General features: G+C 32.1%; 1 protein-coding gene and 1 pseudogene across 1 annotated transcript; one reads left to right on the top strand and one right to left on the bottom strand.

Moving 5' to 3' along the window:
* Positions 1-6174: 6174 nt before the first annotated feature.
* Positions 6175-7465, top strand: LOC121214091 (scopoletin 8-hydroxylase-like; annotated as a pseudogene).
* Positions 7466-7594: 129 nt separating this feature from the next.
* Positions 7595-12659, bottom strand: LOC107936155 (UDP-N-acetylmuramoylalanine--D-glutamate ligase). The gene is given in 14 exon segments (XM_016868827.2): positions 7595-7982; positions 8156-8276; positions 8399-8473; positions 8744-8871; positions 9623-9839; positions 10012-10094; positions 10258-10384; positions 10476-10538; positions 10615-10725; positions 11286-11341; positions 11344-11401; positions 11708-11857; positions 11958-12062; positions 12428-12659. Coding segments are annotated over 14 exon segments (1527 nt in total). The 5' UTR covers positions 12560-12659; the 3' UTR covers positions 7595-7881.
* Between the last annotated feature and the right edge of the window lie 1417 nt (positions 12660-14076).

Below are 14076 nucleotides of genomic sequence, written 5' to 3'. Positions count from 1 at the left end.
GCAGTAATGGCTCGTCTGCCCTTAATTGCACAAAGTGTGAGGCGTAAAAGAATTGGTGCTGCATTGACAATATGGTTGGGAATCTGTAGAATTGCGATTTGGTTCTTATTTAGAATGGGTGCCAGCCTTAGCCTACATACTTATAGACCAAGGATTATGTCCTATACCTTAGATTTTTATGCAAAACGGGATTATGTGAAAAGGCTTGTATATGCTAGTGACGAGACCTGTATTGAACAAGTTAGGATGAATAGATCTGCCTTTTTAAACTATGTGAGATGTAATCGATAGGGGGATTGAAGCGTCAAGAAAACATGCTTGTGATGAGCAAAGACAATGTTTTACATATCATCCCCATCACCTGAAAATGTTATCAAGCATCACTTTAAAAGGTCCAGGTGGGAAACTGTTAGCAGGCATTTCATTAGTGTTTTAAATGCTTCATACGTTAGAAGAGTCTATTTAAAAAGTCGGAGCCAATACAGCCGATTCTTCTAACATAAGTGAAATGGTTTAAGTATAGACTGATTTTATATATAGCTTGTACAATTTAGTTGACTTAGATTTAATTAGTATTCTAACTCAAGTTATTAATCATGTGATTAGAATTGCTTAGGTGCTCTTGATGGAACCCAATCAAGATTAGGGTCCAACAGTTGATAAACCTAGATTCGAACCCGAAAAGTGACATAGCAACAATTGCTAGGTGTTTGTACACCTAGATGCAATTTTTATGTTCTCCTGTTGGAAGTTCAGTTGCCGATGGACGGGTGCTTCGAGATGCCATTAGTAGAACACATGGACTAAAAGTTCCTCATGGTAAAGTGTATAGTTAGAGGAATTGAATTATTCATTAAGATCAAACTTTGTGTGCCTGGAATTATCATTTATTAAAAAATTTATTTTTATAGGTTGTTATTATCTAGTTGATGCTGGGATACACAAATTGTGAGGGATTTCTTGCACCATTTAGAGGACAGCGATATTCATACTGAACGAGTGGCTCAGGGTTATTAGCCAAGTTCTCCGCAAGAGTTTTTTAATATGAAACATGCCTTAGCACGTAATGTCATTGAAAGATGCTTTGGCTTATTAAAACTTAGATGGGGAATACTTAGGAGTCCATCGTTTTATCCTGTAAGGGTGCACAATAGATTATTATTGCATGTTGTTTGCTCCATAATTTTATTCGAACCATATGAGTATTGATCCCATTGAATCGAGGTGGAGAAGGATTACCTACTAATGTGGTGTAATGACGATGAACCGTATTCACAAATATTCATCCATCGGATGCTTGGGCTACTGGAGGATGGAACTAGCAACCAATGTTCGTGAATGGCAAGCATCTAGAAATTAGTTAGGTTGGACATTGATTACAATTAATTTGTTGATGTTATTTTATGTATTAGTTATGAAATTTGTGTGTTTATTATTCTATATTGTACTAAATTTGTTGAATTATAATTTATTTCTTTTCATTCAGCATTTTATTTCATTAAATTTAGTATTGAGCTTTTTGATTCATGATATTGAACTACGATTAAAATTTAAACTGTTCACTTTTATTCATGTATTAACAGTAATATGTTATTTGTTTTTTTTTCTTAAGATAATTATGTCAGGTGTTCCACAATCACATGCTTCTTCTCAAGCTTCTCGAGGAAGCAAAAGAAAATGGATTCTAGAAGAAGATGCAGCCTTGGTTTCTTGCATGGTGGATTTGCACAATGTAGAACATTTAATGCTGATACCGGGTTCAAGGCCGGTTATTGAACGAGCTAGAAAAAATGCTAGAAAAGGCTTTACCAGAGCAATGTTGAGCGAAGCCAAATATTGAATCTCGGATTAGGTGCCTAAAAAGGGAATGGTCATCGTCTACACTGCTTAATGGCCAAAACACAACGGTTTTGGTTGGGACGAGCATAGGCAGCTCGTTGTTGTTGAAGATGCAGTTTTCGAATCCTATGTAAGGTAAAATGTATTTCAAGTATTTATTGTTTTTTACAAAACTTATAACTAATATGATTTCCTCATTTTTTTAGAGTCACAAGAAGCCTCCCAGTTCAGACATCGTTCTTTCCCTTACTACAACAGCCTTACTGCCATATACGCAAGAGATCGGGCAACTGGAAAGACGCTCAAACAGCTGCTGATGTTCTTGAAGAAATACATGTTGAGGATGAACGTACTACAGATATGAATGAAGAGAGAAACACATTCTATGACTGCGAAGCTGACGTCTCTTTAGACGACATGGATGTTTCTGGTACAGATCCGCGAGGAGATGGAGACTAAGGGGTTCCTCATCTTCAAACAAGAGAAAGAAGAAATTTGATGCTCGTGATAATGTGTATTCTTCATTGATGAGGCTGCCACTATGTTGGGGGAAAAATCCAGGCCGTTGGCGATCAAATCAGTAGGAGTATTGCCTCCGAGGTGGTAGTTCAGCAGAAGTCAGAAGAACATCAAAAGATGGAAGAGAAAGCTTCAAATTTATATTCAGCCTTATGGTCAATTGAAGGTTTAACCGACGATCAGCGGTATGATGCTTTGAGTAAAATTCCCGATCATCCAACTCAAATGATCGTTTCTTTAGTTTACCTTCTGTTGCCCGATTGGAATGGGTCAGAAGATTTCTTTCTCACCATTAATATCAATGTTCAAACTTTTTGATGTTGTAAAACTATATAACATATGGAATATGATGTACAATTTCATTTTCATCTAACCTTTTCTTAATATAAGTTAATTATGTTTATGCAGAATATAATTCTCAAGTTATATATTGATTTTAGTAAATTCATATAAGAACATTTTATTATTAAGAATTTTATGAAATTATATATCACTATTAAATTATATTTAATATTAATTATTTTAATTGTATAAATTCATATAAGAAAATTTATTATCAAGAAGTTTATGAAATTTAATATTAATTATTAAATTATATGTAATAATTATTATTTTAAATTATACAAATTCATAAATATAATTTATTAGTTATAATTCTTTTAAATTTTATTAAATCATATATTTTAAATGATATATTAATTATTTCAAATTTTCATTTATAGTATCATATATTATGATTTGAGTAAATTCATATAAGAATATAATTATTAAGAATTTTATTAAATTATATATTTTAATTATAATATATTTAATAATAATTATGTTAATTTATATTTTACAGTATCATATATTATGATTTGGGTAAATTCATATAAGAATATGAATTATTAAGAATTTTATTAAATTATATATTTTAATTATAATATATTTATAATAATTATGTTAATTTATATTTTACAGTATCATATATTATGATTTGAGTAAATTCATATAAGATATTAATATTAAGAATTTTATTAAATTATATATTTTAATTATAATATATTATAATTATTATGTTTAAATATGATTAAATTATTTATTATTGATATTAATAATCTTATTAAAATTTAAATAACAATAACAATAAAATAATTTACCAAAACAAATTTCTGCTAATTATTAAGAATTTTATTAAATTATATATTTTAATTAAAATATATTTAATAATAATTATGTTTAAATATGATTAAATATTTATTATTGATAATAATAATCTTATTAAAATTTAAATAACAATAACAATAACCATTTACCAAAACAAATTTATGCTACGGGTATTCTAGTCATTTTAGTTTTTTCCATTATGCTATTACACCTCTATTTCATTCAACCAAACACAAGATTACTATTACGCCTCTATTCCATTACATTCAACCAAACAGTTGATTTGCTATTACACCTCTAATCCAATACAGCGAACCAAACGCACCCTAAATTCGGATTATAGAAATACAAACCAGAAATTCCAAGCTATTCATCGTCGACTTTATCTTTCCCCTTTTTAGTCGAGGATTCCGGTAGGACGTTAGCTACGGAATTAAAACAATTAAATTCATCAATACAATACAATTTAATTCAAATTGCATATTTTAATTTTTACTCAACATTAGTCTAAATTCTAATTTAGTCCCTAAATCGAGACTAATTTTATTTCTTCACAATCAATTCTATATTTTCATTCAATTTCCACTTTAAACTAGATTTAACTCTCTAATTTCACTTGAATCCCTAAATTTTAAAATTTTCACAATTTAGTCCTTATTACTCAAAATTTACAATTTATTCTACAATTCAATTCTTTTTCACTTCTAACTTAAAAATCTACCAATTTAATCCCTAATACTAAAATTATTCAACATAAACATCACTTAAAAACTTAATAATTTCTAAATTTTGACATGGGTTGGGTAGTATTAATACCGGGATTCCAACAACATAAAAATTTACAAGAAAGTGGACTAAATTGACTAACCAATTGAGCTTTGACCCTTGAAACCCTAACTTTTCTCCTTCTTTTTTCTTTCTTTCTTTCCTTCTATTTCTATTTCTTTTTCTTTTACTTTGTCATTATAATCATTCGACATTTTCAACTATAAAACAAAAACAAATATATCAACATCCAAATCCCAACTCAATTCGACTCAATTATGTCATGTACCTCTAGACTGAATTCCAAGCTCAATTAGTCCGAGAATTGGCTAAACTTGTAAAGCTCTGATACCACTAATGTAACACCCCCAACTCGTATCCCTCGCCGGAACCAGGTTACGAAGCATTACCGGAGTTTATAGATCAAACAGACAAAAATCAAATTCGTTTCATCAAAACAAGTCATCAAAGCATCATTTTAATCCAATTATAGCATATCAAATCTAAATAATTGGCCTAGTTCATGAGTACTTAACATAAAATTAATTCACATGCACCTATTTAGATTTGTTCAATTTATCATGCCATAATATAGCTTAAAAGCAAACATATTTATATGTATAAACCAACCAAATTATATTTATAACCTCATTTACAATCAAACCACAAATACTATTATTTAGACACCTTAGGTACATGCCGACACAAAGGATAACATCACCACTTTTGAGTTTGGGATCATTGTTGGATGTTGAATCAGCGATCAAAGTTAAGTACCTTTCTTTCTTTTTATTTATTCTTTATTATTTTGTTTTATTGTAATATAATATAATATAATATAATTAATATAATATATATATATAATATATATACTTAATAATTAAGTAAAACATATTTATTATATATATATTAAATTTATAAATATCTTACCTTATGCCGCCTCATTAAAGAACAATGACATAATTATACTTCTTGATCATAAATTTTTATAATAAATATATTATAATACTTTTATAATAACATTATAACTTTATAAAATACACATAAATTATTTTTATATATGATTTTAGGATTTATAATATAAGAAATTTTGGCCAAACCTATCCGAAACACTGAACGTATTCTCACCCTCCCACCCTTAAGAATTAAAATTGGGGCACCTCAATTACACCCCATTCAATGAGACCCACCAATTAAAATGATTACTCAATACGTCACTCCTATGTAATTATAAACAATTAATCTAATTATTAAATGATTTTCTAAACACTACCTTATTAAATTTGATTATATGATATATATATTGGTTGAATTATTCCACAGAATCTTAGATGATTGAATTAAAATTTAAAATATGTAGCAATATAACTTGAAGACAAGAATGATGTAAATTACAAATTTGGAGAAGTCATGCGTTGAATACGTAAATAATGCCAACCTGTCTTTTCTGGAAAACGAAAATAGAACCAAGTTTCCATGGGGAAAATCTCAGTAATATTATAATATACAATGAAGAGCTATTGACAATAACTCCTCCATGCAAAGTCTCAACAAACAATGTCTTTTGGAATTTTGTTGAATGATATCTTCTCACATCGTTCTCATCTTGAATTTTTGTACTACATTTAAAATGTCAATTCAAACCTCTTAGATTTGTGGATTAATTCAAACTAAATATTTATATGTATGGAGACTTACAATGAACTAAATATTGAACAGATATATATAGCAATTATTTAATGTTTTTAACCTTCGGAGTGGTCTTATTCAGCAACAGCGGCTGCCGTTGGCGTCAAAACCATGCACTATATAATAGCACCCGTTTCACTTTGGTCCATCAACCACACAATTTCATTCAATCAAACCCTCTGCACATACAAAGACATACTTACATTTTACACCCAAATGGCTCCTAGTTTCGATAATGAAACCTCCCTTATTAACTTTGACGTCCGTGATGGAAATGGCGTCAAAGGAACTGTGGACTTGGGTATATCAAAGGTGCCCCAGGCATACATTCAACCACCCGCCGAGCAAATTAATAAAAAACATGCGAGCAAATGTGAGATATATACCACCTATCGATTTGTCGAAGCTCGAAGGCCCTGACCATGATGAAGTGGTCAACCAAATTGTTAGAGCTGTTGAGACTCTTGGATTCTTCCAAGTTGTCAACCATGGAGTACCAATAGAACTACTCGACTCCCTTAAGCAGACCGCACATAATTTCTTTGGATTGCCTCCAGAGAGAAAGTCTGTTTATCGAAAAGAGGTGAGTCCATCCCCATTAGTGAAGTATGGGACGAGTTTTGTACCGGAGAAGGAGAAAGCTTGGAAAGGAAAGTCTATATTAGCATGGCTTACACCAATGATGATGAAGCTCTTCAACAGTGACCTGTAGAGTGCAGGTAATGAACTATATATGTCCTGCAGTCTCTCTTCTTTTTTTTCCTTGGCATTTTGAAGCCTAATTAACAGAGCTTGATGTAAATATCAATATTCTCTTTGTAGGGACGTTGCTCTTCAATATTTGAAGACATCACATGAGATGGTGAGGAAATTGCTTGAAGCTTTGCTGGGAAATCTAGGAGCGGAGCTAGATGACTCCAAGATTGATGGATTCATTGGAAAAAAGATGGTTAATATGAACTTTTATCTAACATGTCCTAATCCTGAGCTCACAATCAGTGTAAGACACCATTCCAATATGGATACTCTTACAATTTTATTACAAGATGGAATTGGCGGCTTGTATATAAAAGTCCCGCAAGATGTAAACATGGAAAAGAAGGGAGAGTGGGTAGAAATCCCTCCTATTTCTGGTGCTTAATCATCAATATTAGCGATATGTTACAAGTTTATATCGATATTTATTTTGAGGCTTCTTTTAATTTCAAGGAATTATATTAAGATAAAAGAATTTTAGTGAATAGAAAAATCTAGCCTAATACCTAATTTGTTTTTGTGCAGATTTGGAGTAATGGAAGGTATAAAAGTGCAGAGCATATAGTTCACACCAAAGTACAAAATCAAGAGTGTCAATACCAATATTTACAACCCACAACCAACACAAAAGATTGCACCACTACCCCAAGTGGTGGAGAAAGATGGAGCAGCTCGTTATAAAGAATTTTTGTTTTCAGATTACATGAATAACTTCTTTGGGAATGCACATCACAGCCAAAAAATCTATTGAATTTGCAAAACCAACTCTGCTTGAAGTGGAAGACTTGTGCCAACTTACTCTTTCAACTACTGGGGTTTTTAGGACATCTATTATAAATTATTGACTTTAGGACAAATGCTGTCATGTGACAATAAAGTAAAAGATTATGATGTTTCCATTTATTCTTTCTACTTTCTTTTTGAATAAAAAATAACTTATGTTTACAATTCCTAAATTGGTTATTTGATTATCCATTTTAAATAACATCAATAGTTCCAAAACTCAAGATGGCTTAAGCTATTATTTGATTCATAAAAAGTACATTGGATATAGTTTATTTCTGAAACTAATTATGCTCTATGGTTCTCAAGCTTAGCCAAAAATCCATAGTTTTCTAACAGATTTATTCAATGCATATGGTTTATAACAGAGTGGTTGAAAACGTGTTATGAAGATAAGGCCAATTCCCGGAAAACAATCCCTCGATGCTCGAAGTTCCTGAATTCATCAAAGCTAGCACAAGCTGGACTTAGCACAATGGCATCACCTGTTTCAATGTCCATGTGTGAATAAAATGAATGTTGTTATCATCAGCAACATCCCCATCTAACAGACTAGGGCTGCACCTGAAATTCAATGTTGGCTGCTAGAACTAGAAGCAAAATATGACTACATGACTAAACAAACATATCAAACCGAAAATCTTTGAAGAGAACAAACCATGTTTTGCCATCTTCCTAGCTTGCTCGACTGCATCCCTCAGGTTTGTGGCTTGAATACAAGGAATGTCAAGACCGTAATCGGACAATTCCTGATGAATCATGGTTCCTGAAGCCCCGAACTTGGGCATTCATGCAAAAGCCAGTTTAGAAACAAGCCATAAAAATATAAGAGGAGAAAACACAGGAAGTAAGAATTTTGAATAGGAAACTTGCATATGTCAAGAAGAAGCATCTCACGTACAGTTATTACACATCTATGGCCCATTAGTGGCTCGATCAATTCTTCAAAACCATTTGACGCTTGTCCGACTAAGACCTGAAAAAAAAAACAATAAAAAACAATCTACCTATGTTTAACATGGTTATAGTACACGAGCAAATGCCTATAACGGGTCCAGAGAGAATTAAGGAACAATAAAAGTAAAGGGGAAACCATGTTTAGGACGGTAAGCAAAGTCAAAGTTCAGCCATGTACAAAGCTCAGATTCAACTTTAATGATACAGAAAAAGGAAGCAAACACCACAGTGAAGGCACCAAAGCAGTTATGAATAAAATTATATTAAGAGGAAATGATGAATACCGAACCTTAGCAAGGCCTCCAAGTAGAATCACTGATTTTTGTCCCTTCAGACCCATAAGCCCTGCATACGTAGCTTCAACATTTGTTGCCTTGCTGTCATCCACCCATGTAACCCCATGAATATCCTTGTGTACTACATGATGAATGCCAAGAATCAGAAAAAAATAGTCTTGCTTAAAGCTCAGGTACCAACGAAACAATCCAAGATTAACTCATAAAGAATTCGCAGTTTAAACACTCAAAAACTTGATATAAAAAGTGGAATTAACTTCATATATTAAGAGGTCGGAGAGCCGGTAAGCAAACCAAAAAAAAAAAAAAACCTTCATAAAATACTGCATCTACAAGTAAATCATATGCCATTCAACTTCTTAGATGGCAATTGTTTTCTTACAGTAGACACATGTTATACTCTAATATGAACACCAAATTACTGGTCAGCTTAATGCCATTTTAGCAGTTGCTTGTGATAATAGAAGCTTTTTCTGTTTATTATTCTCAATCCAAGAGTATTAAGATATTAAACTTTGCATGGCAAAAAAGTTACAACCACCATATTCTTCCATCATGACAGTAGATCGATGAGGGATTTTACAAGTATAATAAGACTTGAAGAGTAGTCAAACCACCAAAATTTCTAAAAGTCAGTCAAGGTCAACTGTAAGAACGGTAGAGTCCAAGGTTAAAAAGGTTTCTATCAAGACTAGGTCTAGCAACATCATGATTGTTCCAAGACGGGAGTGGCTGCTGTTACAGCAAACCACGAGTTGGGGCTCAACCTAGGAAAATAAATCACTATAATCTCTAGCTTATTATAGAAGAAAATTCCACACATCAATTAGTAATCCAAATATGTCCAAGTATTACAATGTATTGACACTTACCAACTTGCATTCGATGAGGCGGTGGCCTCAGTTTCTCAATTGTTGAATTGATGTCTTCAATATGTACGCCAACGTCCAGTCCAGCCACAGACAATGCAGCCACTGCAGCATTAAAAAAGTTGTGCTTCCCCATGGCTCTCATGCTACCAAGTTGCAATTGTGACTCAATTCCTATGTCAGGAACTTTGAAGGTGGCAATTTTTGCCTCCGTATCAATCTTTTCCAAGCAAGCAATTGCCAGCAACATTACATTCAAATGAATCACAACGAATAATAAAAACGATACTTTTCATACCAATTTTTAAACCATGAGTGAATCTAAGTAAACGACTGTGATTCTTAGCAAATAAAGTTTGTCAAACAACTGCAACTAGAGTAGTATTTCTTACTTCCAAACCAGGGAAAGCTCCTATCCAAGCAGGATTAAATTTATTCCAATATTTCTTAACTGCTTCATCCAAGTGCTGGTTCCCTAGAAGGAATTATTTGATTGGCTGTTAAAAAGAAAGGGTAACTACGATCTCCATATGATAGAGTAAGCTTGAGACACATCAAGGACTTACAAGTCCAACACTTAAGCCTGTGGAGAATAAGTGTTATTTACTTATTTTATATGGAAGAAAAAAGGAACATACCAAATGAAAGAAGTCCCAGTTTGGCATTGGTCATGTGAGAAAATAGACGACACTTGTGCTCTGCATAATCAAGCATTGTCTTGTGCCTTTCTAAATGATCAGGGGTAAGATTTAGTACCACAGAAACCTACAAAGAATTTTTATATCACCAGATTAAAGTCAAAAAATTAAATCAAAGCACTTCAACAGTCGTCAAGAAATCTCCCAAGTCTACTCACCGAAGGACGAAAGTACACACAGGGAATTGCCATTTGGTAGCTGCTGACTTCCACTACTGCAACCTGGAAAATGTTGGCATGTATATTACGAGCAAACAAAACAGAAAAAGGAAAGAGAGAAAAGATCAATTAGACTCACCTTAAGCTTACATTCTTGTGCGGGCGATGTCACATGCTGAATTGCAGCCTCAGAGAGTGAAGTTCCAAGGTTCCCCCCCACAAATGTATCAATACCAAAATGATTAAGCATCTGCCATCAAATGATCAGGGTAAAAATAAAACACAGGGAGACTGTAGGTAAGCTCATATCACAAGATGTGATGGCTAGAAAGGACAGGTATATAAAGCTGCCCCATTGGCTATAACTTTTTATGTTGTTGAAAGTGACATGGCTGTCAGTTTAAATGATGTCCATATGAACATGATGGAGGAGTAAGTCGCAGGTTCAATTGCTCTTTGCTCCATGAATTAATTCTTTTATACAATAAGAAAGGAAATGGTAATGAGATAACCTTGTTCCACAACAACTAACTATGACATGGATAACACGGCTTCCATACATAAAAGAGCTAAGTAGGTGTTGATTAAAGAAAATAAATGTTAGAGGCAGTGTTCTACTAATGCTAAACAGAGCCTGTTTTCAGCATGCATGTTCATTTCAGCTTCTAATTTGTCTCACTGGTCTTCTATAGCAACATGTCTTAGACATTGAGGAACATGATGAGACCTATTATATCAAGAATACAGAACAAGTGTAGTGCGTTACTACAATACAAATATACATAAAATCAACCAGGGTAGTAGAGAAACCTGTCCAGCAAAAGTAACAGTAGTGGATTTCCCATTGGTCCCTGTCACTGCCAAATTTTGACACTTTTTGGGAGGGCTTCTGCTGCAAAATCCAACTCGGACATCACCTGTTTTCCCTGCTAATAGACAGAAAAGGTTATCACAAGTTATCAAACATAAAAATAGCAGGAAAAGATGGGAACTAACAAACTCATCATCGAATATTTGTAGGAACAAAGGTGCCAAAATGCAGAAGTATATTGTACCTTCATTTGCATAAGGTTATTTATGGAAATGAATCATAAACGAACGTATGACAGCATCAGAAAAGTAGAATACATATGACATGATTATTTAACCCCATCTTATAATTCATAAAATTTTAGGCCTGCCAACTCTTCTTTCTCAAGAAAATAGATGCTGAAATTAAGACATGAACTTACCGACTGTAACAAATATGAAAGGCCGTATTTTTCTAGGGGAACTCCAGGAGAAACAACTACCACATCTGCATCCTTAAGCAGATTCCAATCAAAGTTTCCAAGGACCGTTTTGAACCCAGTAGAGTTCAATGCCATAAAAGAAGGATCATGCTGTAACCAAGAGCAAGTTAAGCATTAAAATGGGGTACAAGGAACCAGTTTAAGTGACCTCAACAAATTTAAGAACATGAAGGGATAAACAATAATATACCTCTAGCGAACTCAAACTCTCATCCTGATCAATACCTACAACCGAAGCACCTCTCGCAAGAGCAAGCCTTGCAGCAGCTTTTCCAGATATTCCCAAGCCAATTACCTGTAATTCAACTGTTATATGAACCATTGTTGGATTTAACAAATTCCTTCAAGAACTCATTGTCTACCAATATGACAAAGACACAATAAAATGACTGAAACAACTTGACCAACAATAAATTAAACTACTGTTAGTTGAGAGGGACTAAAGTTATTATTCCATTTCCCTTTTTCTTCCTTCATCAATTCATATTTAAAGTAAAGTGCACCATCAGGATTACTCATTTTAGCTCATCATGAACTTTGGGTTTTTGCCTTCAACCACTGAAATCTTGTAGTGTGATTAAGAGCTTAGTGAAAGAAGAGAGTATTTGGAGATAAAATGAACAATGTAATACAAAGAAGGGGGGAGGGGGGAGTGCTTACTGCAACAGTTCGGCCTTTGAGGTCCTGTCTGGGAGAGCAAGCTCGAATGGTTCTGAAACAAGTGATTTTGGGAGAGGGAGTGGATTTGAGAGGCAGGGTTTTGTTTCCATAGTTGAGAGGTAGGAGCTCCATGGTTTTTCTGCAGACAAAATTTATCGGTTTAGGCCTTTGGGTTTTCAATTATTTTATGCTTCTTGTTTTTAATTTGTTGTACTGCATTTGATTTTCCATAATGGGTCATTGAAAAAAAAAAAAAAAGAGACGACAGAGATTAAATGAGCTACCTAAAAACCAATTGACTGTGATTGACAGAGACAAATTTTAGGACAAGGAGACCAGAGTCCAGTACGGAAAAAAGGGTAAATTACCTAGTTGGTCACCCAAGGATTTCATTTTGAGTAACCAAAATGAAAACCTTGTAATTTGGTCATCCAATTTTTAAGATGCTTCCATCATGTTTACATATTCATTTTGATCACTCAATTTTTAAGTTGTTTTCATTTTGGTCACTCATTTTTGTATATTATTTTAGGTTGCTTTCATTTTGGTTTTTCATTTTTCATTTTTTGGTTGGGTAAAAAAAATTAATAATTAAAATGAAAAATGATAAAAACTAAAATAATATACAAAAATTATCTACTCGTTTATCCCAAAAATTCTAAATTTGGATTTTAAAATATAAAATTTTAAATATTAAGATTTAAAATTATAGTAACAAATCTATTCACATTATCAATTGATAAATTTTTTTCAACAAATTATTAAATTTATTTTGATGTTTTAATTTTTTTTAAAATAACCAATGAAAATTGTTGTCATCAATATATAGTTTCATGAAGTCCAATTTCTTTTTTTTTTTGATTATTTGATTTTGAATCTTCCATACTAAGCTAAAAAAATATATTTACAATTAATTATTTTTATCTTCCATTCCAAACAAAATTCATAATTTTTTTCATCACTTTTTTACCCAAACAAAGAACAAGCAAATTAATTGCAAGTATCTTTTCATTTACTTTTAGCTTAGTATTGAAGATTCAATATTACATAATCAAAAGAAATTTAAGTTTCGTAAGTACTTATTAAATATGAGTTATTTGAGTTGTTTTAATTAAAGATAATTTATAAATTAAAATAAAATTTAAAAGGAGATTAAATTAATTAATTTTAATATTATAATAACAAATCAGATGAATGGATAAAAAATCTTCAAATATGTATTCAATTTGTTTTTTTGATGTTTTCAAATTTAAAATTTCAATATTGAAAAAATTAAAGTTTTCAGCAATAGGATAAACAAGTATAATTTAATAATTTTTCTGTATTGTTTTATTTTTTGCCACTTTTTCACTTTAATCTTTGATTTTTTTTTACCCCAATCAATACTTCAAAAACTATTTTTTTGGTGACCAAAATGAAAGCGACCTAAAAAATTGGATGACAAAAATGAAAGTATAAATATGAAGTGGTGTGTACAGTTAAACGTTGTTAGACATTTAACACTTTGATAACTAAAATAAAAGTGTCTTAAAAGTTAACTGACCAAATTGCAATGATTTCATTTTGGGTGACCAAAATAAAAGCGCGCTAAAAATTAGGTGACTAATTAGGTAGTTTACCCAAAAAAGTATATTTATATTTGGTCCCCA

The sequence above is a fragment of the Gossypium hirsutum genome, chromosome D01 (genome assembly GCF_007990345.1).
Source record: "Gossypium hirsutum isolate 1008001.06 chromosome D01, Gossypium_hirsutum_v2.1, whole genome shotgun sequence".
Lineage (NCBI taxonomy): Eukaryota > Viridiplantae > Streptophyta > Magnoliopsida > Malvales > Malvaceae > Gossypium > Gossypium hirsutum.
The sequence above is the reverse complement of the archived record's forward strand: the minus strand, read 5'-3'. Positions and strand labels throughout refer to the sequence as shown.